The 25,282-nt window shown below is 42.7% G+C and overlaps 1 protein-coding gene across 2 annotated transcripts in view; it reads left to right on the top strand.

Moving 5' to 3' along the window:
- PIK3R3 (phosphoinositide-3-kinase regulatory subunit 3) overlaps positions 1 to 23,850 on the top strand; it is a 99,140-nt gene extending 75,290 nt beyond the window's left edge. For both annotated transcript variants that reach the window (XM_030941810.1, XM_010363038.2), the window contains 5 exons: positions 1,940 to 2,082; positions 8,304 to 8,480; positions 17,382 to 17,456; positions 17,922 to 18,092; positions 20,107 to 23,850. In XM_030941810.1, coding sequence (XP_030797670.1) covers positions 1,940 to 2,082; positions 8,304 to 8,480; positions 17,382 to 17,456; positions 17,922 to 18,092; positions 20,107 to 20,305 — 765 coding nt within the window. In that variant the 3' untranslated portion in view covers positions 20,306 to 23,850. The remainder of the gene's footprint in view (positions 1 to 1,939; positions 2,083 to 8,303; positions 8,481 to 17,381; positions 17,457 to 17,921; positions 18,093 to 20,106) is intronic.
- Positions 23,851 to 25,282: the final 1,432 nt, after the last annotated feature.

Raw genomic sequence — 25,282 nt, 5'->3', positions numbered from 1 at the left:
CTTCATGTTTCACAAATCTCTATCACCAGATGGTAATTTCTGTGTAGTGGATTCTCAATAATCAATTGTTGAAAATGACAAATGATTAAACTGGGTGTGTGGTGCCCTCCTAAAGTCTCAACTAGTTGGGAAGCTGAGGTGGAATGATCCCTTAAGCCCAGGATTTCAAGTCCAGCTTAGGCAACAGTTTTAAAAAAACTAACCCACCCGCCCACCCACCAGCAAAACCAAAACCAAAACCCACCCCAGCCTAATAAGTGCTAGATAATGTAGGAATTATCCCGTAAGCATCAAAACTTCTAGAATTATAAACATTCAGGTAGCAGTTTTTCTAGACCCTTAGTCATATTTATTGCCTTTCTAAAAAACAAACTGAACAAAATTTAACCTTCTGAAGATTTTCGGGGAATTGTGATTCAGATGTTTTTTTGTTTTTGTTTTTGTTTTTTTTGAGACAAAGTCTTGCTCTGTCGCCCAGGCTGGAATGCAGTGGCACAATCTTGGCTCACTGCAACTGCTGCCTCCCAGGTTCAAACGATTCTCTTGCCTCAGCCTCCTGAGTAGCTGGGATTACAGGCGTGTGCCACCATGCCTGGCTAATTTTTGTATTTTTAGTAGAGACGGGGTTTCACCATGTTGGTCAGGCTGGTCTCGAACTCCTGACCTCGTGATCCGCCCGTCTCGGCCTCCCAAAGTGCTGGGATTACAGGCGTGATCATCTTATTATTATTATTATTATTATTTTTTTTTTTAGAGGCAGAGTCTCGCTCTGTCGCCCGGACTGGAGTGCAATGGCCGGATCTCAGCTCACTGCAAGCTCCGCCTCCCAGGTTTACGCCATTCTCCTGCCTCAGCCTCCTGAGTAGCTGGGACTACAGGCGCCCACCACCTCGCCCGGCTAGTTTTTTTTGTATTTTTAGTAGAGACGGGGTTTCACCGTGTTAGCCAGGATGGTCTCGATCTCCTGACCTCGTGATCCGCCCGTCTCGGCCTCCCAAAGTGCTGGGATTACAGGCTTGAGCCACCACGCCCGGCCCATCTTATTATTATTAAGTGCATTGGACTTTAGCAGCTATTTTTCCCCTTTTCGTTTTCTTCTAATCAGATTAATCTACTGATGAATCTGTTTGGAAAACTAAGCACATACTTTAGAAATGAGAGTAAGAATAAATAGACTTTATAAGACTCTTCTGGGAGTAAGTCTCTGTGCTTTGGTGCATGGACTCTTTAGCTCTATCCATTCACTCTTTCAGCACCTTTTGGGGAATAGCACTATAATAGGTGCAAAATCAGAATTTGGTCCTTGTCTTCAAGGTGTTCAGGGTTAATCTCTCTTGGCAGCTCAGAGACCTTTCTGTGGTTCTTAGCGATATATTTCACATAATGGTTCTTCTTCATTTATTTATAGTTTTTTTGATTTTTAAATTTTTTATTTTTTACATGGAATCTTGTTCTGTCACCCGGGTTGGAGTGCAGTGGCGTGATCTTGGCTCACTGGAACCTCTGCCTCCTGAGTTCAAGCGATTCTCCTGCCTCGGCCTCCTGAATAGCTGGGATTACAGGCACCCGCCACCACACGCCTGGCTAATTTTTGTACTTTTAGTAGAGACAGGGTTTTGCCATGTTGGCCAGGCTGTCTTGAACTCCTGACCTCAAGTGATCTGCCTGCCTCAGCTTCCCAAAGTGCTGGGATCACAGGTGTAAGCCACCACGCCTGGCCTATTTTATAGTTTAAATGATGTATTTTACATATAGGTAATAGAGTAGGGGTTGAATAAAAGCTCTTGTTTTAGTCCTCCTAAACAAGGGGAAAGACTTTTGAAAGACTAGGTGTTATATGGGATTACATTAATAACTAGAATTGTAAAATTTAAGACCAAGGTTAGAAGAAAATAATAAAGATAATGAAGCCTGTGTTTTTTCTTTGTCTCTCCTGTAGGAAATACAGATGAAGAGGACTGCAATAGAAGCTTTTAATGAAACAATTAAAATATTTGAAGAGCAGTGTCACACACAAGAACAACATAGCAAAGAGTATATTGAGCGATTTCGCAGAGAGGGGAATGAAAAGGAGATTGAACGGTAAGTACTTAGTACTTCCAAGGACATCAGTGAGACAGGATTTCTTTTCTTCCCCAATAATTTCTGTCTTGTTTGCTTTTGCCCCTCAAACTGCACAGCCCTACAATTGGAACCACTTGCTGTTTCCACTAATGGCACCAAATTGAACTTCTCTCTCCTCTGCTCTTTCTTCATTCTCCCAAATTAACTCCTGCTTATCCATTAGGACTTCAGGTTAGATACCATCTTTTCTAGAAATTGTTCCCTGATTCCGGAGACCAATTTAGGGTCTGTATTTTGGGTCCCTACAGTGTCTGGTCCTGATCCCTAGTGTAACATTTACTGAATGCCATGCCCACTCAACTGTAAACTCATCGAGAGTAGGCATTGGTGGCTTATTTTCCCTGGTAGCCCTAGTACCTACGTATGTATGGGAGTACATAATGGGTGCTCATTTAATATTTTTTTGAAATGGAATCAACTTTGGCAGCAGTCTGAGAATAAATTGTAGTAGAACAAGACTAGGCAGGAACACCAGCCTGACTTGCACATGACTGCAGCGGTTGTGGTCATCAGGTTAAACGATAATGAGGGCCTGGACTAGAGAAGTAGCAGAAAAGAAGCGGGAGGTCATGGGAATGCTAGGGACTTTATGCCTGACCAGATATGGTAGGTGTGGGAGAAGTCAAAGATTATTCCTAGATTTCTGGTATGAGAGACTGGAAGATGGTGTTTTTCACCCAAATAAGAAGTACATGAGGAGAGTCTAGGGTTGGAACCAGTGAGTTCGAGGTTCCTGTGAGAACACAAATGGAGCTCACTGGGGAGCGGGCAGCTGATTATTTGGATTTAAAACTTGGTGTAGAAAGGATTTGGAAGGCATAGGTGTGTAGCTGATGGTAGATGCTAAGAATGAAATTACACAGAAATAATGAGTGGCAGGAGAAGTAATGGATTTGATAACTAAAAGGATATTGAAAGCCTGTCAAAGCAAATTTAGCGGAGTATTGGAAGACTAAGCTAGATTGTAGTGGGTTGAGGAGTGCTAAAATGGGTAATAAATATAAGTAATTAATATGCAATGGAAAAGCAAAATTATTTCTCATATTAGGACCACAGTATTAGTGTATTTCTGTGTGCATGAGTTTAGAGCTAAGTGCTGTGAGGCAGTGTAGCTTAATGGCATGAGTTTAGAGCTAAGTGCTGTGAGGCAGTGTAGCTTAAATGATTAAAACGATGGGCTTGAATTCTGAATTGGCCGTTTTATTAGCTGTATAACCTTAGGTGAATTACTTAACTTTTTTCAGTCTGTTTTCTCTTCCATAAACTGAATAATATCTTGTTGGAATGCTAGAGAATTAAGTAATATATATCTTGGCACATGATGGGCTTTCAGTAAATTATAATTATTTATTATTTGAGATGAAGTCTTTCTGTGTTGCCCAGGCTGGAGTGCAGTAGTGCCATCTTGGCTCACTGCAACCTCCATCTCCTGGGTTCAAGTGATTCTTGTGCCTCAGCCTCCTGAGTCACTGGGATTACAGGCGCCCACCACTATGCCTGGCTACTTTTTTGTATTTTTTAGTAGAGACGGGGTTTCGCCAAATTGACCAGACTGGCCTTGAACTGCTGACCTCAGGTAATCCACGCGCCTTGGCCTCCCAAAGTGCTGGGATTACAGGCTTGAGCCACTGCGCCTGGCCTAATGATAATTATTATTAACGATGAAGAAACAGAAAAGGATTTGTAGTTTTGTTGCAGAGGGAAGTAAAGTAGCATGATAACGTTTTGTTTTATTTTGTTTATTTATTTATTTTTTGAGACAGAGTCTTGCTCTGTCGCCCATACTGGAGTGCAGTGGTGCGATCTCGGCTCACTGCACCCTCTGCCTCCGGGGTTCAAGTGATTCTCCTGCCCCAGCCTCCCAAGTAGCTGGGTTTACAGGTGCGTGCCACCACACCTGGCTGATTTTTGTATTTTTAGTAGAGATAGGGTTTCATCAAGTTGGCCAGGCTGGTCCTGAGCTCCTGATCTCAGGTGATCCACCCACCTTGGCCTCCCAAAGTGCTGCAATTACAAGCATGAGCCACTGTGCTCAGCCTATTTTTTTTATTTTTTTATTTTTTGAGGTAGGATCTTGCTCTGTTGCCCAGGCTGGAATGAAGTAGCATGATCATGGCTCACTGCAGCATCAACCTCCTGGGCTCAAGGGATCCACTTACCTCAGCCTCCCGAGTTGCTAGGAGTAAAGGCAAGCGCCACTGCTCTGGCTAATTTTTAAAAATCTTTTTGTAGAGATGGGGTCTTGAACTCCTGGGTTCAAGCAATCCTCTGCCCTCAGCTTCCCAAAGTGCTGGGATTACAGGTGTGTGTCCAGTCTGTGAAGTTTTAATAGTAATATAAAGCCACATATTGAGTGACAAGGGAATAATGTAGACAGTTGTTACCATAAGGGTTCAGAGCATAGCAAAACTTTGTGTGTTGGAAAAGCTTATAGCCATCATCTGTTGAGTGCTTACCAAGATAATGTCAGGAAATGTTCTTGTCTTTTACATCTATTGTCACATTTAATTAACAGAAAATCCCAGTGAAGTAAGTACTGTTGTAGGTACCCATTTGTATTAGTCCATTTTCATGCTGCTGATAAAGACATACCTGAGACTGGGGCAGTTTACAAAAGGAAGAGGTTTAATTGGACTTACAGTTCCGGGTGGCTAGGGAAGCCTCACTCACAATCACAGTGGAAGGGAAGGAAGAGCAAGTCACATCTTACGTGGATGGCAGCAGGCAAATAGAATGAGGAAGATGCAAAAGCAGAAATCCCTGATAAAACCATCAGATCTCGTGAAACTTATTCACTACCATGACAACAGTTTGGGGGAAACCGCCTCCATGATTCAGTTGTTTCACCCTGGTCCCTCCCACAACATGTGGGAATTATGGGAGTATAATTCAAGAGGATATTTGGGTGGAGACACAGCCAAACCACATTATTCTGCCCCGGCCCCTCCCAAATCTTGTATCTTTACATTTCAAAACCAATCATGCATTCCTAACAGTCCCCCAAAGTCTTAACTCATTTTAGCATTAACTCAAAAGTCCACAGTCCAAAGTCTCATCTGAGACAAGGCAAGTCCTATGAGCCTGTAAAATCAAAAGCAAGGTAGTTATTTCCTAGATACAATGAGGGTACAGACATTGGGTAAATACAGCTGTTTTAAATGGAAGAAATTGGCCAGAACAAAGGGGCTACAGAGTCCATGCAAGTCTGAAATCCAGCAGGGCAGTCAAATCTTAAAGCTCCAAAATGGTCTCCTTTGACTCCATGTCACACATCCAGGACATGCTGATGCAAGAGATGGGTTCCCATAGTCTTGGGTAGCTCTGCCCCTGTGGCTTTGCAGGGTACAGCCTCCCTCCTGGCTGCTTTCACAGGGTAACCTTGCGTGTCTGCGACTTTTCCAGGCACACAGTGTAAGGTGTCAATGGATCTACCATTCTGGGGTCTGGAGGACAGTGGCCCTTTTCTCACAATGCCACTAGGTGATGCCCCAGTAGGAACTCTGTGTGGGGGCTTCGACCCCGCGTTTCCCTTCCACACTGCCCTAGCAGAGGTTCTCCATGAGGGCTCTGCCCCTGCAGCAAACTTCTGCCTGGGCATCCAGGTGTTTCCATACATCTGAAATCTAGGTGGAGGTTCCCAATTCTTGACTTCTGTGCACCTGCAGGCTCAACACGACATGGAAGCTGCCAAGGCTTGGGGCTTGTACCATCTGAAGCCATGGCCTGAGCCCTATGTTGGCCCCTTTCAGCCATGGCTGGAGTGGTTAGGATGCCGGGCATCAAGTCTCTAGGCCGCACACAGCTCAGGGACCCTGGGCCCAGCCAACTAAACTCCTTTTTCCTCTAGGCCTCCAGGCCTTGATGGGAGGGGCTGCCTTGAAGACTTCTGACATGCCCTGGAGACATTTTCCCCATTGTCTTGAGGATTAACATTTGGCTTCTTGTTACTTATGCAAATTTCTGCGGCTGGCTTGAATTTCTCCTCAGAAAATGGAATTTTCTTTTCTTTTTTTTTTTTGAGACGGAGGCTCTGTCGCCCAGGCTGGAGTGCAGTGGCTGGATCTCAGCTCACTGCAAGCTCCACCTCCCGGGTTTACGCCATTCTCCTGCCTCAGCCTCCTGAGTAGCTGGGACTAGAGGCGCCCACCACCTCGCCCGGCTAGTTTTTGTATTTTTTTTTTTAGTAGAGACGGGGTTTCACCATGTTCGCCAGGATGGTCTCGATCTCCTGACCTCGTGATCCGCCCATCTCGGCCTCCCAAAGTGCTGGGATTACAGGCTTGAGCCACCGTGCCCGGCCTGGAATTTTATTTTCTATTGCATTGTCAGGCTGCAAAGTTTTTAAACTTTCATGCTCTGTTTCCCTTTTAAAACTGAATGCTTTTAAGAGCACCCGAGTAACCTCTTGAATGCTTTGCTGCTTAGAAATTTCTTCTGCCAGATACCCTAAATCATCTCCCTCAAGTTCAAAGTTACACAAATCTCTAGGGCAGGAGCAAAATGCCATCAGTATCTTTGCTAAAACATAACAAGAGTCACCTTTGCTCCAGTTCACAACAAGTTCCTCATCTCCATCTCAGACCACCTCAGCCTGGACCTTATTGTCCATATGACTATCAGCATTTTGGGCAAAGCCATTCAACAAATCTCTAGGAAGTTCCAGACTTTCCCACATTTTCCTGTCTTCTTCTGAGCCTGTCAAACTGTTCCAACTTCTGCCTGTTACCCAGTTTTAAGGTTGCTTCCACGTTTTCGGGTATTTTTTCAGCAATGCCTCACTCTGCTAGTACTAATTTACTAAATTAGTCCATTTTCATGCTGCTAATAAGGACATGCCCAAGACTGGGCAATTTACAAAAGGAAGAGGCTTAATTAGGCTTACAGTTCCACGTGGCTGGGGAAGCCTCACAGTCATGGTGAAAGGCAAGGAGGGGCAAGTCCGGTCTTACATGGATGGCAGCAGGCAAAGAGAGAATGAGGAAGATGCAAAAGCAGAAACCCCTGATAAAACCATCAGATCTTGTGAGACCTGTTCACTACCACGAGAACAGTATGGGGGAACCGCCCCCATGAATCAATTATCTCTTCCCGGGTCCTTCCTACAACCTGTGGGAATTACGGGAGTACAATTCAAGATGAGATTTGGGTGAGGGCACAGCCAAACCATATCACCATTTTAAACAGATGAGGAAATGAAGGCACTGAGACGTTAAATAACTTGCCCATGGCCCCACAGCAAGTGACAGCAGAGATTCAGACGTAGGTAGGCTAATTGCAAAACCATAGTTCTTAACTGTTGTGTTGTGCTACCTCTTGAATATCAAACATATAGCTTTACTTGTTCAGTCATTGCTGGATTCAGGGCCCAAACAAGGTTGTTGAGATTCTCTCTCACATTGTATTTTAGCTCAGTTTTTCTCTGGGTTGATTTTAGTCTCAGGCAGGCTTTGCCAGTGAAGTGACAGTATAGCTGCTGGGTTGAGAACTGCATATTCATAATTTAGCAATTCGTGTGGAAAGAGATAATTTATTTTAACAATACAGTTCTAGCAAATGTTCTAGAATTGACTCTCATTGGATCAGTTTGAGTCTTATTCCTATTCCTGAACCAGTCACTGTGGCCTGAGGGTAGGGGTGGGATACAGTGGAATATTCTTATTGGCCAGTCTGGGCCATGTGTATTTACATCCCTGGATCTGAGATGGGGGAATGAATCCTTACCTCCAGGGAACATCAGGGTGCTAATACCAGAAACGGGAATGGATATGGGCCAGGCAAAAACAAATCTTCACCCCGCATAAGATATTAGGACCTCACTGGGTGCAATGGCTCATGCCTGTAATCCCAGTACTTTGGGAGACTGAGGCAGGCAGATAGTTTGAGACCAGCCTGGTCAACATGGCAAAACCCCGTCTCTGCTAAAAATACAAAAATTAGCCAGGTGTGGTAACTCGTGCCTGTAATCCCAGCTACTGGGGAGGCTGAAGCAGGAGAGTTGCTTGAATCCGGGAGGCAGAGGTTGCAGTGAGCTGAGATCATGCCACTACACTCCAGCCTGGGGTGACAGGCGAGACTCAATCTCAAGAAAAAAAAAAAAGGGATATTAGGACCATGCTCACTCAGTAGGGTCTGTCTGCTTGCTTTCTGTTTTAGCCTTAACATGTCACATATTTTTACAGAATTATGATGAATTATGATAAATTGAAATCACGTCTGGGAGAGATTCATGATAGCAAAATGCGTCTAGAGCAGGATTTGAAGAAACAAGCTTTGGACAACCGAGAAATAGATAAGAAAATGAATAGTATCAAACCTGACCTGATCCAGCTGCGAAAGATCCGAGATCAACACCTTGTGTAAGTAGTCTGGGAGTGTATGGGGAGGGAGACACTAGTGCCAGGTTACTACCAGCACTAGAGACGTTAGACGTGGGAGAAGAGATTTGTAATTGAGAATTGGCCAGTAAGATGGTAAGAATTTAGGATAATGGCCTTGGTAGTTGTAGGGGGTACCAGAGTTAATCTGAAGTTAATATGTGGAGCAAACCAGAATATAGGATTCTTGATTCATAGAAATGCCTTGGAAATCTCAGAGGCTGGCTGTGGCATGAGTAAACTGCTATACCTTAAGAAGAACAGATTAATGTTTGCCTAAAACATAAAAATCAGAATCTTTGTTTACATAGTAGAACTGAGTGGGGAATTTCTATTTCCTCTGAGGGGAAATAGGTTCTAGGCTAGGCACAGTGGCTTACGCCTGTAACCCCAGCACTTTGGGAGGCCGAGGTAGGCAGATCATCTGAGGTCATGAGTTCTAGACACCAGCCTGGCCAACATAGTGAAACTCCGTTTCTACTAAAAATACAAAAATTTGCTGGGCATGGTGGCACATGCCTGTAATCCCAGCTACTCAGGAGGCTGAGGCAGGAGAATCACTTGAACCCTGGACGCAGAGGTTGCGGTGAGCCGAGATCACACCACTGCACTCCAGCCTGGGTGACAGAGTGAGACTCCATCTCAAAAAAAAAAAAAAAAAAAAGAAAAAAAGATGGTGAAATCCCGTCTGTACTAAAAATACAAAAAATTAGCTGGGCATAGTGGTGGGTGCCTGTAGTCCCAGCTACTTGGGAGGCTGAGGCAGGAGAATCGCTTAAACCTGGGAGACAGAGGTTGCAGTGAGCCAAGATCGTGCCACTGCACTCCAGCCTGGACAAGAGTCTCAAAAACAACAACAACAAAAACAAAATGACGTTCTTTATTTAAATAACAGAAATGTGTCTATAGAAGGCACTTGAGGTAATTGAGAATTGGCCAGTAAGATGGCCAGTAAGTTTCTTTAATGGGTTTTATAAACTAAATACAGAAGAAAGAAAGAAAACAACAAAAAAAATACAACAACAAAACCATACACACCAAATAAACCACAAAAAACAAAACAGTAACACAACAACAACAACAACAAATATAAAAGAGTTTAGATAACATCATGGATGACAAATTCATGACCTACAAGTAAGGACAACTCAAGTGCAGGGAGGCACAGACAGCCATTACCTCTTTTGGAAGGGCTGCTTCCAGGAGAATAGTTCAGTGTCCCATAGTCCATGCTTTGATGTTTCTAACAGAGAATTATCTCTGGGCTTGGTGGACTCGATCTATTCTAATACTGCAATTTGTGTTTTTGGTACTGAAGGAGACTGTAGTAAAATATGTGTCTCGTATTAGCGTTGCTGCATGATGCTGAGTATGATCTCTCTCTGGTCCTGTTTTAAAGGAATAGGTTGGGATTCTGTGATACCTATCTCAAGATTGTCATTAGTTCTTTAAGCCCTCTTTGGATGTGGTCATTTCCCTGACTGGCCACTGCATAGCCCACAAGGATTCTATGTGATTGTCTGCTGAGATCTTGGTGCACTACTAGTAGGATATTCTTGAGTGTTTAAATACAGAATTTCATTGCTTAAATATAGAAAAAAATTCTATGATATAATTCCATTTACTGGAAGCTCAAGAACAGGTAAAACCTATCCATGATGATAGAATTAAAAATAGTGATTATTTATGGTGAGGATTTTGATGGGAAAATGGGATGAGGAATGTTTAACGGTTCTAGAAATGTTCTGAATCTTGATATGAATGGGGTTCCATGGGTTTATACGTAGGTTAAAATTTATCATCAGTACACTTAAGATTAATGTGCTTTATGTGTATTATAACTCAGTAAATACATTAAACATTTCTTAGGTATCAGTTTTTTAAAAATTCCCTTTCAAAAAAAGGAATTTTGTTGTTAATATGCAATTCTTTTTCCTCATGAGTTTAAGGCTAGCTTTCATGATTACCATTTACCTTTTTTGGTACTGTAGTCCCCCTTGGTCCATGGCTTTGCTTACTGTGGTTTTGCTTTCCATGGATTCAGGTATCCCCATTCAGCCACAGTCTGGATAGGTGAATACAGCACAATAACACATCTTGAGAGAGACCACATTCACATCACTTTTATTCCAGCATATTGTTATATTGTTCTATTTTATTATTAGTTATTGTTAATCCCTTACTGTGCTTAATTTATAAATTAAACGATCACAGGTATGTATGTATAGGGAAAAACAGTATATATAGGGTTTAGTACTTTCTGTGGTTTTAGGCATCTATTTGGTTGTCTTAGAACTATTCCCCATGGATAAGCAGGGACTGCAGTATTCATAAATCAAAATTCATAAATTTAAAATAAAGAATAACGGCCATAACAATATAGGTACATAATGATGAGGGTTTTTAAAATGCATATTCTGCTTAGGGAATTGATGAGTTTTGAGTAATATATGTACTAGGGGAGTTTGCAGATAAAGGAGTTCTATGTGGCCGGGTGCAGTGACTCACACCTGTAATCCCAGCACTTTGGGAGGCTGAGGCAGGTGGATCACCTGAGGTCAGGAGTTCGAGACCAGCCTGGCCAAGATAGTGAAACCCTGTCTCTACTAAAAATACAAAAATTAGTCAGGTGTGGTGGCACATGCCTGTAATCCCAGCTAGTCAGAAGCCTGAGGCAGGAGAATTGCTTGAACCCGGGAATTGGAGGTTGCAGTGATCTGAGATCACCCCACTGCACTCTAGCGTGGGCAACAGAATGAGACTCTGTATTAAAAAAAAAAAAAAGAAAAAACCACAATGAGATACCATCTCATACCAGTTAGAATGGCAATCATTAAAAAATCAGGAAACAACAGGTGCTGGAGAGGATGTGGAGAAATAGGAACATTTTTTACACTGTTGGTGGGACTGTAAACTAGTTCAGCCATTGTGGAAAACAGTATGGTGATTCCTCAAGGATCTAGAACTAGAAATACCATTTGACCCAGCCATCCCATTACTGGGTATATACCCAAAGGATTATAAGTCATACTGCTATAAAGACACATGCACACGTATGTTTATTGCAGCACTATTCACAATAGCAAAGACTTGGAATCAACCCAAATGTCTATCAGTGACAGACTGGATTAAGAAAATGTGGCACATATACACCATGGAATACTATGCAGCCATAAAAAAGGATGAGTTCGTGTCCTTTGTAGGGGCATGGATGAAGCTGGAAACCATCATTCTCAGCAAACTATCGCAAGAACAGAAAACCAAACACCGCATTTTCTCTCATAGGTGGGAATTGAACAGTGAGATCACTTGGACACAGGAAGGGGAACATCACACACTGGGGCCTATTGTGGGGAGTGGGGAGGGAGGAGGGATAGCATTAGGAGATATACCTAATGTAAATGACGAGTTAATGGGTGCAGCACACCAACATGTCACATTTATACATATGTAACAAACCTGCATGTTGTGCATATGTACCCTAGAACTTAAAGTATAATAATAAAAAATAAATAAATAAATAAATAAATAAATAAATAAATAGAAAAAAAAGGAGTTCTATGGGGGTTGGTGTGTTCTGGTTTTATTTTTTGTTTTTACAACTTTATTGAGATACAGTTTACATCCCATACAGTTCACCCATTTAAAGTGTATTATTCAATGCTTTTAGTATGTTCACAGGCATTTACAGTCATCACCACATATTTTAGAACATTTTCATCATCTTAAAAAAAAACCCTGCACCCTTTACTTATCCCTATTACCGCTTGCATCTAGCCCTGAACAACTGCTAATCTACTTTCTGTCTCTATGGATTTGTCTATTCTGGACATTTGATGTGAATGAAAATAATGTAAAATGTATTCTTTTGTGACTGGCTTCTTTCACTTAGCATGATGTTTTCAAAGTTTGTCTGCGTTGTAGCATATATCAGTATTTCATTCCTTTTTATGGCCAAATGATAGTCTGTTGTATAGTTATACCACATTTTGTTTAATCATCACCAGTTGGTGGGCATTTGGGTTGTTTCTGTCTTTTTGGCTATTTCAGTAATGCTGCTGTGAACATTTATGTACAGGTTTTTGAATGGATATGTATTTTCATTTCTCATGGGTATATGCTGAGGAGTGAAATTCCTGAATCATATGGTAATTATCTGTGTTTCATTGAACAACTGCCCAGACTGTTTTGCGTAGTGGTTGCACTATTTTACATTCACACCAGTAGTGATAATTTGGGTTTCTTAAAGTCATGAATCATTCTTTATTTCTTTTTTTTTGAGATGGATTTTTGCTCTTGTTGCAAAAGTGCATGCAATGGAGTGCAATGGTGTGATCTTGGCTCACTGCAACCTCTGCCTTCTGGGTTCAAGCAATTCTCCTGCCTCAGCCTCCTGAGTAGCTGGGCTTATAGGCGTGCACCACCACCTCCAACTAATTTTTGTACTTTTAGTAGAGATGGGGTTTCACCATGTTGGCCAGGCTGGTCTCAAACTCCTGACCTCAGGTGATCCACCTGCCTCAGCCTCCCAAAGTGCTGGGATTACAGGCATGGAGCCACCGCACCTGGCCTCATTCTTTAATATATTTCTGATAACTAAATTTTTATAAGCGATTTTTCTTTTTAAAGTATTGTATACATTATCCCACTTTGTTTTTATGTAGAGAATATATCTGTCCATAAAATTTGGTGGAAGACAAGTTTCATTCCTTTTTTTTTTTTGGAGACAGAGTTTCAGTCTTGTTACCCAGGCTGGAGTGCAATGGTGCGATCTCGGCTCACTGCAACTTCTGCCTTCCAGGTTCAAGTGGTTCTCCTGCATCAGCCTCCCAAGTAGCTGGGATTACAGGCGTGCCCTACCACGCCTGGCTAATTTTTTGTATTTTTAATAGGAACAGGGTTTCACCGTGTTAGCCAGCCTGGTCTCGAACTCCTGATCTCAGGTGATCCACCTCCCTTGGCCTCCCAAAGTGCTGGGATTACAGGCATGAACCACTGTGCCCAGCCACATTCCTCATTTAAATTAAATAAATAAATAAATAAATAAATAAATAAATAAATAAATAAATCTATTCCAAGCTCCCACTGGCCTGGTTACATTAAAAATATTTAGGCCGGGCGCGGTGGCTCAAGCCTGTAATCCCAGCACTTTGGGAGGCCGAGACAGGCGGATCACGAGGTCAGGAGATCGAGACCATCCTGGCCAACATGGTGAAACCCCGTCTCTACTAAAAAAAAAAATACAAAAAACTAGCCGGGCGAGGTGGTGGGCGCCTGTAGTCCCAGCTACTCGGGAGGCTGAGGCAGGAGAATGGCATGAACCCAGGAGGCGGAGCTTGCAGTGAGCTGAGATCCAGCCACTGCACTCCAGGCTGGGCGACAGAGCGAGACTCCGTCTAAAAAAAAAAAAAAATTAATCTCTGTTATCATTCCTACATCCTACACAGACTGACACTTGGATCATATAAGAATGTCATCCTGAAGTAGTGCCAGAAAATTAGAGGAGCACAAGGTCTTTTGTGCCTCCCTCTTGACTGCTGAAAATTCCAAGGTGTCCTTCACAGTAATCTCATCACTGGCCACCAACAGATGCTGCATCTTAAAACCTCATTCTCCATCCAGGATGCCCTGTGCATGAGGCACTGTTTTCTGTCACCCCATTTTCTACTTCAGCGAGGCTGTAGACAAGCTTCTGCTTTCTTCCAGGACCAAGGCATCAGCTTTAAAGTCGTTTTTCCTGTCCTTCTGTCTCAGGGTTTTCCCAGCTTAATCCTTTTGTCTTAGACTGAAACACAAGCTCTCTTCCTCTTAAAGTGTGGTAGCTGGGCTGTAAAACCAATTAGATCTTTAGAAAGGACACTATATAATACATACTTTTTTCCCTTACTTGCTGGGGTAGGGCTAGGAAAAGATATGCTAACACCAGCTATTTTTTCTGTCTTGTATTTCTTAAGATTACTCTGATGTAATCTATGGAAGTAGTGTTTTCCCTTCTTTTTTTTTTTTTTTTTTAAAGAAGAAATAGCTGCACCAAAGAGAGATGGGTCCAAGACCATGCCAAAAAATATGTATATATAGTATCCTTTCTAAAAATCTAATTGGTTTTACAACCCAGTTACCACACTAACAGAATCAGAAATGGATGTTAGGTCTTTGAATGTTTTGCCTTAGATTTTTCCTGTAGAATTTATTGCATTATTTGTAATCAGTGCATTATTCAATAACATTAAATGTGAATTAACATATTTACTAAAGTTATTAGAGGTTTTTGAAAATGGTTTTTAAAATCTAATCAGCTCCTGGCATTGTTAGTAGATTTGTAAGGACTCAGAACTAGATAAGTCTTTGAAATGGACTTTTGGGAGATTGGAAAAGCTGCCTAAGTCAGAAGGTAGGCACCATCATAAATGGAGGGTGGAGCACCAGCAATTTTTCTTTTTCTTTTTTTTTTTTTCATTAGGAAAGTGCTAGGAAATGGGTTCCTAACACTGTGTGTGACAGAAAGAGAGGCTCAGTTTAAAGAGGTTGGTGGGTAAAAGAAAATGGGGATTCAAGAGAAAATGTGGTACATTAATTCAATTCACGCCTTTTTTCCCAGTGTGCTTATTTCTTTGATAAAGAGAAGGTCAGTTTCTTTGAGGATAGAAAACTTTGGGTGATAAGAATGCTTAGAGGAGGGCATCTGGATATTTTGATGACAGACATGGTGTGGGGGAGGGGGTTTGTTACTAAATCAGTTGTATCAAGATCACATATTATCTATTTTCCAGTCTCCCTAAGCATAAAAAATGAAATCCAAGTTAACTAAAGGGCAAGTCTTACTGAGAAAGACTGTGAAATCTGTCTAACAGAACTTTAAAATTAGGTGTGATGCCAAGTTATCTTGTGTACTTGGGGTCAGAGAGAGATAGAGGATGATCCTGGAATTGTGAAGATTTTGTTTTTTTGTTTTTTTGTTTTTTTTTTTTGAGACGGAGTCTCGCTCTGTGCCCGAGGCTGGAGTGCAGTGGCGCAATCTCGGCTCACTGCAAGCTCCGCCTCCCAGGTTCACGCCATTCTCCCACCTCAGCCTCCTGAGTAGCTGGACTACAGGCACCTGCCACCGCGCCCGGCTAATTTTTTGTATTTTTAGTAGAGACAGGGTTTCACCGTGTTAGCCAGGATGGTCTCGATCTCCTGACCTCGTGATCCGCCCGTCTCGGCCTCCCAAAGTGCTGGAATTACAGGCGTGAGCCACCGTGCCTGGCAAAGATTTTGTTAAAAGCAGCCCACCAGCAATTATTTACTGACAGTTGAATATCTATGTGCATGTGCTGTTTTGATAATTGGTAACATAGCCACGAACAGGACAGACCCCTTTCATTACAGCAGCTTACATTTTATTGGGGAGACAGACATAAACAAATACAAATAGAAAATAGGCCTGGCATAGTGGCTCACGCCTGTAGTCCCAGCACTTTGGGAGGCCAAGGTGGGCAGATCACCTGAGGTCAGGAGTTCGAGACCAACCTGACCAACATGGTGAAAGTCTGTCTCTACTAAAAATATGAAAATTAGCTGGGCGTGGTGGCGCATGCCTGTAGTCCCAGCTACAGAGGCAGAGGTGAGAGAATTGCTTGAATCCTGGAGATGGAGGCTGCAGTGAGCCGAGATCGTGCCATTGCATTCCAGCCTAGGTAACAGAGCGAGACTCTGTCTCAAAAAAAAAAAAAAAAAAAAAAAACAAAAACCAACCAACTAAACAAAAATAATGGATTTTAACTAAGTGTTATGAAGATGATAAAACAAGGTAAAGTGTAGAGAGTGACTGGGGACTGCCTTAGTTGGGACAGTTAGGGTCGTCCTCCCTGAGGGGATGGTGTTTATGATAAAACCTGAATGATAGGAGCCTTGTTTAGTGGGTAATGATGAATGAAGGTGCTTTCCACTCATCCACCCTAGTTTTAGACTGTTGGCTATCTGAAAGGAACAAAATGTGCTGGTTTACCTCATTTTACATCTAAAATACTGGTACATTTTAAGAGATACTATGATTTTCTTTTCTTTCTTTCTTTTTTTTTTTGAGATCGAGTCTCGCTCTGTCGCCCACGCTGGAGGGCAGTGGTGCAATCTCAGCTCATTACAGCCTCCGCCCCCTGGTTTCAAGCTTAATTCTCCTGCCTCAGCCTCCTAGTAGCTGGGATTACAGGCATGCACTACCACACCTGGCTAATTTTTGTATTTTTAGTAGAAATGGGGTTTGATTATGTTGGCCAGGCTGGTCTTGAACTCCTGACCTCAGGTGATCCACCTGCCTTGGCCTCCCAAAGTGCTGGGATTACAGGCATGAGCCACTGAGCCCAGCCTGGATACTATGATTTTCTTGGTAATGAAGTTCACTCATTAATTACTCAGATTGCCACCCTGAATTTCTTGTGGCTAAGCCTGCTTAAATGCAAAAGTAGATCTTGAAGTTTTTAGTTGAAATATTAAACTTAATTCAGTAGGTCACACGGAAAGTGGGTTCTCAGGCTTAGTGGAGATTGCAAATGTGACACCATGCCCACCTAACTAATGTTCTCAGAAACAAACGTCCCACTGCGAGTGCGAGTATGTATGTGCTTGTGGTGGCACATCTTCCAGCAAAGAAAAATGAAAAGTGAAGGGCCTAATTTCAAGTAGCCCTTTCTGTTTCTGCCTTTTTCCAGAAAAGATTAGTTCCTCTTGGTAGTAGTTGAAAGAAAAGTAATGAGAGACTAATTTTAGGAAATCTTTGCCCACTCTTTGTGGGATTAGGAAAAACAAGAGGTGTCTAGACTCTAGAAGTTCAGTCGGCTCAGACATACCTACTTTGTCCAGTCAGAGTTTGCATAGATACTGACACTGATGTCTTTCCTCTGGCAGATGGCTCAATCACAAAGGGGTGAGACAGAAACGCCTGAATGCCTGGCTGGGAATTAAGAATGAGGATGCTGATGAGTAAGTTCTCTCTAGACTTTCGGTCAGAGGGCTTTGTTATCAATATAAGATATGCGCCTTGTTTATACATGGTAAATATTGGTTGTCATTGTCACTTGAGGACATTGAATCTAGAACTTTGACTCTCTTTTGAATTGAATTGAATTGCCTGAAAGTACCCTATAGGCACTGGAGTTCAGAGACCTGCTTCTGAACTCAAAATCTGGATGTATAAGCTACTTTGAGTATAGCTACTCAAAATCTGGATGTAAAAGCACTGTTATTCAGATGTTCATATTTCAGCTTATTGGATGAAACATGAATTCTGTGCTTTATGCACCATAGCAAGTAATGAAGCTAACACCCAACTAATTGTAATTTTGCTTTGTCATTTGTGGTTTAAAGATTTAGAAGAGTGTTTTATTTATGAATTTGCTTTTAGATAGAAGTAACTTGTTAGAATAACAATTAACATTTAATTTTTAGGAACTATTTTATCAATGAGGAAGATGAAAACCTGCCCCACTATGATGAGAAAACCTGGTTTGTTGAGGATATCAATCGAGTACAAGCAGAGGACTTGCTTTATGGGAAACCTGATGGTGCATTCTTAATTCGTGAGAGTAGCAAGAAAGGATGCTATGCTTGCTCTGTGGTGTAAGTCTTCTCTAGGGATATAGCCTTTTGAAATCTTGTGCATTAATTAATATGAAATCAACCCCTCGTAAAATTCAGATGAAATTAGTTAATGTACAGTAACGAGGACCCATGGCTTGGATCATAACTATTAGTACAAAAAAAGCCAGCTTTATGAGAAATGATATCTGAAATTATCCTGGAGTTTTAATTTACATGGTAAGTAGATTAGGCCCTGCAGTATTGCTGTTGGATTTCAGGTATCTGCGAACGGTAATGTGAGATCTTAAATTGAAAAAAAAAAAAATCACTTAATTCTTTAGTAGTATCCTATACGCCTAGTATGGTCTCCAGTGTCAGATTAGGAAAGGCTTGATGAAATAGAACTGTTTTTACTTCAGAAGGAAAACTCTATCTAAAAATTTAAATTATATGTTATTCTGTTGATGTAGTCATAGGAAATGTGGACGTGTTTTCCGTTAAGATAATCATGTGACTCTTTTGAGAAAAGCCTATTTTCCTTGTAATGGAAAGTGAAATTTTGGGGATAACTAACTGTGCCTTGGTCAGATTTTTGCCTGAGTTTAGAATATATTCCTTAAGAAGGCAAACATCTTCATTGACAAAAGCCACACTTAGAAGAGAGTTACGATGGTCCCAGATATACTGGGTTCAGCTCCTGGCTCTACTGCTTACTAGCTGGGTAACCTTGGGTAAATTACTTAGTCTTTGCCCAGTTTCCTTATCTGTAAAATAAGGATAATACCTACTTTAGGGTTTTTGTGAGGATTAAATGAGCTAATCTATGTCATACAATATGCTTTTAACATAAGAAGTAAATGTCACCTACTAATATGATGATGATGATGCTACTGATGGATGTGGCAGAAGGCAAACAAAGTGACAAAGTGATTGTGCCCTTAGAGGGCAAGGTGGAGAAGATAGAGGAAAGGCATTCATATTAACAGATTGCTCAGTGCTTTATGTGATCATCTTGTTTGTAGCGCTCTACTTCTGTCATGGAGTCAGAGTTTGAATCCAAGTTTACATGGTTTCAAAACCCACATTTTTCTATTGCACCAGGCTTTTTTCATTTCACCAAATATCCAAGATGAATAGAACCACTGTGAAATAAGTATCATTAGTAGGCTGTGCACATATGGAAGGGTTAATTCTAGTGGAGAAAGAGCGGATTGGGAGGTTTTGTGGGAAAGGCATCTGAGATAGACCTCAAAAAGATGAATGGGATGTCTTATGGTTGGAAAATGGGGGAGGAGTTGAAAAGTTCATTGGATTACTGTTATCCAAAGATAGAACTACTTGCAACATTTCATTTCTCCTTGACTTGGGCTATTCAAGTTATCTGAGTGGAAATATAGGTGAGGATGGTTCTTGTAAGACTTTGGGTCTTCTAAGAATGATAAGGAAGGCAGGAAGCCCAGTTGCTCACTCTCACTCAGGTTATTGGGTGGCAGCCTGTAGGTTCAGGACTTGGTTGGAGTCCTTACATAAACAGATTAATCAAAAACTACCCTTGGCTGGGTGCAGTGGCTCATACCTGTAATCCCAGGATTTTAGTAGGCTAAGGCAGGAGGATTCCTTGAGCCCAGGAGTTCACGACCTGCCTGGGCAACACAGCAAGACCCCATGTCTACTAAAAATAAAAAAGTAGCTGGGCATGTGGTTCACACCTGTAGTCCTGGCTACTTGGGAAGCTGTGGTGGGAGGATCACTTGAGCCCAGGAGTTTGAGGCTACAGTGAGCTGTGATCAAGCCACTGTACCCTAGCCTTGGTGATAGAGCGAGACCCTGTCTTAAAAAAAAAAAAGGAAAGAAAACATTTACATTTATGGTTGTTTTAACGCCTGTATCTGTGGCCAAGTCTGTAGGGAATGGGGATGCAATTTTACAAGCTTTGCCTGGTTAACAAAAAACACTTATCTGCGTACCAGTTGCTCTCAGACTTCTGGCCATTTAGCGTCCCTTTATTTATCGTTACTTACCTTACCATTTCTTCTGTGGTGTGTCATTGCAGGGCTGATGGGGAAGTGAAGCACTGTGTGATCTACAGCACTGCTCGGGGCTATGGCTTTGCAGAGCCCTACAACCTGTACAGCTCTCTGAAGGAGCTAGTGCTCCATTACCAGCAGACATCCTTGGTTCAGCACAACGACTCCCTCAATGTCAGGCTTGCCTACCCTGTTCATGCACAGATGCCCTCGCTGTGCAGATAAAGAGGAAGTGGGAAGAGAGGTGGTTCTCTGGCATTTTTTTCTACAGTTTTTATTAGACTACGATGAGGGCATTCTTTCTACATAGACTGCTTGTTTTGCACAAGAAGTGATTCTGTGAATGTGAAGTGGAGAGGCCGAGCAGCAGCCGGCCGGGATGGAGGCATTAGAGGCCTGAGGTTCTCTAGGACTCAGCCATGCCGCTGCACTGACATACTAAGCTGGAAGCAGATGTTTTTTTGAAAGTCTGTTTCATTGGGGTTTTTGTTTTGTTTAGCCAGGCACCCTCAACAGAATATTAGGCTTGATGGTTGTAGTGGGTGGGGTTGTATTTGGAAGCCTCTGAAGAGGCCATGTCTTTTTTAAATCTTTAACTCTTGAGAGTGCAGCAGGGGCATGGCTCTGCTGGGAGTTCTGTTTTGCTTTGGCAGTCTCTCTTCCCCCCACGAAGAAGGCTGTTTTGGTTTTGTGATAGAATGGGATTTGATGAAAAAGACAACCAAAGGAAAATGGGGAGGCTTGGGATTTCATTTAAACAATCTAAGCCAAGATGATAAAAAAAAAACCTTCAACTGAAGGTACTTTATTTCTTACCAACATAATTTAGGCTTCAGCATCTCATCAGCCCCTCCCTCTAAAGAAGTATTATGTTCAGAAGCCAACAAAACAATGTTTGTTGCCAGACCAATGTTTGATGGAAAAACGTATCACTCATAGATGAATGTATACTTCTGTACCAAAACTTGAACATGAAAAGACTAGAAATTGTGAGTTTTAGCAAACACTAAAATTGGTCAGTGTAACCCCTTCTGTCCTGCCTGTTTCTCTGAGATGAGGAATAGCGTTCTTTTTGTGGGGATGGTGAGTTTTGAATCATAAAATGAAGTTGGTGCTTGTGTGGTGTTTCCTTAGCCTAAAGAATGATCTATTGTTTGAAATCTTTGTAACTTGTTTGTATGAGTCAAGAAAAGGTGCAATCCAGTGCTTTTAGATGGCTTGATATACCAAATAACAATATAGAACAACATTATTATATGTGCTTCCCCAAGTTTAAAGGCCCTGCAGAAATAGTAAACATGATTTAATTTCCCTTCATCTCCCCCTCCTTTGCTGGATGGGGTTTTGGAAGCTATAGGTTGCTAAGGAGGGGAGTCAGATTGTGGTCAGCGGCCTCAGTAAATCACAGACCCAGGGGCGCTGTGGTCCGGGTGAGAGTCATACCACATTACACATGTGCTTCCATACAGTGGTTTCTGAAGCTTTTGCAAGGAGAGAAGATGGCTTAGTGTTTAGACGGTTAGTAGAAGCCATCTGGAAGCTTTTCTCTTTGCCTTTTTCTGTGATCCTGCCATTAAGGCTATGTGCAGTCTGCCCTCATGCTCCAGTGGCCTTGATTTTAGGCCAGGAATCTTCTGCTCCATGTGGCTTAAGCCTTCCAGCTGAGTGAAGCTAGGCAAATGGAGTGGGGGCAGGCATTATTCCTGCCCCCATAATGCCCCACACCCATCAATCAGTCAACACTCATTTGACAAATAGAGTCCAGCTGCCTCTGAGCCAATCCCGGAACCCTAACAGGCTCAGAGTGAGTCAGCTGTTTGAACCCAAAGCTGTGCAGTCAGGCATCCTGGCTGAGCTAGAGAAGCCAGTACCTGCCTCTTGATTTATAAGGTTACAGCTAGGAAAGCTCTAGTTTTGAGGGTGAAAGAAAAATATAACTTTACCTGAGCACTTATTTCCGTGACAGCGTCTAAAATATGGACCATGCTGTAGACATAAATTTATAAATTTGGAGAAACTTCCAGTTACTAGCGATGAGGATAGGAAGGGAAGTGCTTATCTTTGGCTTTTTCTTGGTTACATTGCAGTTTCAGGATTGGGTGAGACAGAGACAAATGAACCCCCCTCTAAAGTCATTTAACTAATAGCCAGCACATCCCTTCCCCAAACTGTGGATTGAAATCTTACTGAAAGTTTTACTGAATAATACCAAGCTAATTCCTGCTGGGCACACCTGCATGGCTTTGCACCTGGTGTTGAACCTGCTGAAGCAGGTGGATGCTCAAGATTACGTGCAAGGAATCCCTCCCGTCTGGTACTAACATTTCAGTGTGTTCTGAGTGTCTTTTAAACCAAAATGGAAATACAGATGCATGCCTGTAGTATTCAATGTGTCTGCTCCTTTTTGGGCAGACACTGAGGGTGTGCAGGGAGAGACCAAGTACCATCTTTATACACTTGGGCTGGCTTATGGAGAATGGCTGCTTTTTTTCAGTCCTACATTCCTTCATTTTTTTCTTCTTTTGTTTTTTGTTCTTGAATTCATTGTTTTGTGGGATCTAAGACCCAGGGGTCATTTGAGAGGTTTGACAGTATCTTTTCTGACCAGTTGCCACATGACTTGCTTGACCCTGAGCCAGTGGAAATGGCATAGTGACCAGTCTACTACCCACTGAGCCTGGTGTGTAGAGGGGGATAGGGTAGCAAGGTGCGTCTTTACACCCATGACTTGAGAGGAGATCTTGGCCTCTTTCATGAGAATCTAGTGCTGTTTCCTGTCCCATGATCTGGACCCTGGGACTATCTGTCTTGGCATCTTAACTGCAGTTTCAATGAGGCAGAGGGCAAAGAGAGACCAAGATCAGAGGGGCTCATTATACCCCTGGCTAGAGAACCCAGCTACTGACATGAAAGCAGCTTGGGGCTGGCTGGACACAGGTACTAGGGCCATCGTTTCCAGGTGAAGCTTTCATCACAGAACAGTGCTATCTCCACCTGGCCATAGATGCCATGCCATGATTCAGGCCTGGATAGGCTGCCTGTGTCCTTACCACTGATCTGGCCAAGAATGAGGACCTCCCAACACTTTCACTCCCTCTCCAAGCCTTGATGGGACCTCCACTTACTTTAGGCCTCATGTGCTGTGAAGAAGCTTTGAGAGCCAATGTGGTGTCTTCCACAGGTGTCCTCTTTTTGCTGCAAGGAATCAGCCCCATGTATTCTCTGAAACTGAGAATTGCACCTGGGCAATTCCTGTTTTCTAAGGTGGTCTCTGCTGCTAGTTAAGAACCCAGAGTAGGCCTCTGTGAGGCTTCAGTGGCCTCAGAAACCAGAGGGTCCAGATAGGGGGCCTGCTTGGGCCCTCGGTGCCCAATTGCTCAACCCTGCTTTAGCTCCAGCCACTTGCGGCAAACCTCGTTTCCTTATAAAGTCCAGCATGTGACTTTGGTGCCCTGTTACTTGTGAAAAATCTATTCTGCTGTCTTCGACGTAGTCCAAAAAAAATTCATGTAGTTTTTACGTAAAAATATCTGACTCCCAAGAAAGCCAACTGTATGTCTTGTGATGGGACAGTTCATATGTAGTTCCTAGACCACTTTGCAAATTGTTCTTGTCACCAGATGTGTTCAGACATTGCTGTGCAATTGTGGGGGAGGGTAGGGGAAAGGCGAGAGGAGTTACTTATTGGTCTTTTTGTTTTATACCTTCCCCAAGAGGGGACAGTCTGGCCAACTTGCTCCAGTAATGCAATAAATACATTGCAATAAAGTTAATTTTTTGTCTTCATGCTATGAAGGGGTGGGCTGGGGGCAGAGTGGGGGTCAAGAGAGAAAAGCACTCAGGTGTTGAACAGCCCTTGAAACTTCCAAACCTCTCCAGTAAGCGCCAAAAGACTAGTACTTGGGCTGAACTGGGGCAACCAAAGGCTCTCTTCTTCCTAGGGGAGGACATCCACTCCAACTGGGCATGATGCCAGAGTCCTGTCCACTGAACACAGACACAGGGAGTCTCAGATATTGACTCAGAAAATTAAAACTGAATGCCATTTCCTCCACACCTCACTGCCCACTCCTGACTAATAAGCTGTTTATTGGTTCTCATATTTCTACCCAGAATGAAAAGTGTTTCCACATTCTACTCTGGGGGAGGGGGAAATGGACCCAGCTTTATATATAGTCTATCCTCTTGTTGCCCTAGGCCCTTGTCATCTCCTGCCAAGGCACACTGTTGAGCTTCCTGTATTCTGGGAATGTAATGAGCAAACATGCAATGACCTCTTGTTGCATAGGATATTGCAGCGCTCATCCATGTCTCAGGCCCCACCCATGTGTAGTCAATTACAAATAAGTCAGATTGGGCAGGGAACAGCCTGTTCTAAGTGACCTTGTCTGTGTCTTTTCTCCCCACTACACTTTAGCTACACCGCATCCCAAGACCACTGCTGGGAACTATGGATTTCTCCTGATCCCAGAGTTGTTCATACTTCTGTGTTTAGGATGCTCAGATTTCTATCTCCTTCCCAGTTTTTTCTTCTGAACCCTACCTGCTGGCTGGCTGTTTCCACTGGGCTCCTGGGTGGGTGTCTCACCGACACTTCAAACTTGTTTACTTGGGGCTGGGTGTGGTGGCTCACACCTGTAATCCCCGCACTTTGGGAGGCCTAGGCGGGCGGATCACCTGAGGTCAGGAGTTCGAGAACAGCCTGGCCAACATGGTGAAACCCTGTCTCAAGTACAAAAATTAGCTGGGCGTGGTAGCATGCACCTGTAATCCCAGCTACTCAGGAGGCTGAGATATAAGAATTGCCTGAACCCCGGATGCAGGGGTTACAGTGGGCCAAGGCCACACCATTGTACTCCAGCCTGGGCAACAGGGCGAGACTCCATCTCAAAAAAAACAAAAAAAAAACTTGTTTACTTGGCAGAAAAGGTATGATTGGCTATGAATTCCCTTACCTTCCTACCACCAAACCCACAACCTTGTCTAGATAACTATTCTCCCTCCCACCTGTTAAATTACAATAGTTGCCTCCAGCTAAAGCCAGCCCTCCACGTGTATTTTGGAATCTATTTTCTTCCACCTTAGGAATCTCCCAAGATGAAGATCAATTCTTTCTCTACTTCAACTGGATCATCTCCATTGATATTTAAACATGGTTGGTTGGTTCTCATTCTACTCCCCCAGTCCCTACTCAATCATCCC

The sequence above is a fragment of the Rhinopithecus roxellana genome, chromosome 12 (genome assembly GCF_007565055.1).
Source record: "Rhinopithecus roxellana isolate Shanxi Qingling chromosome 12, ASM756505v1, whole genome shotgun sequence".
NCBI lineage: Eukaryota > Metazoa > Chordata > Mammalia > Primates > Cercopithecidae > Rhinopithecus > Rhinopithecus roxellana.
The sequence above is the reverse complement of the archived record's forward strand: the minus strand, read 5'-3'. Positions and strand labels throughout refer to the sequence as shown.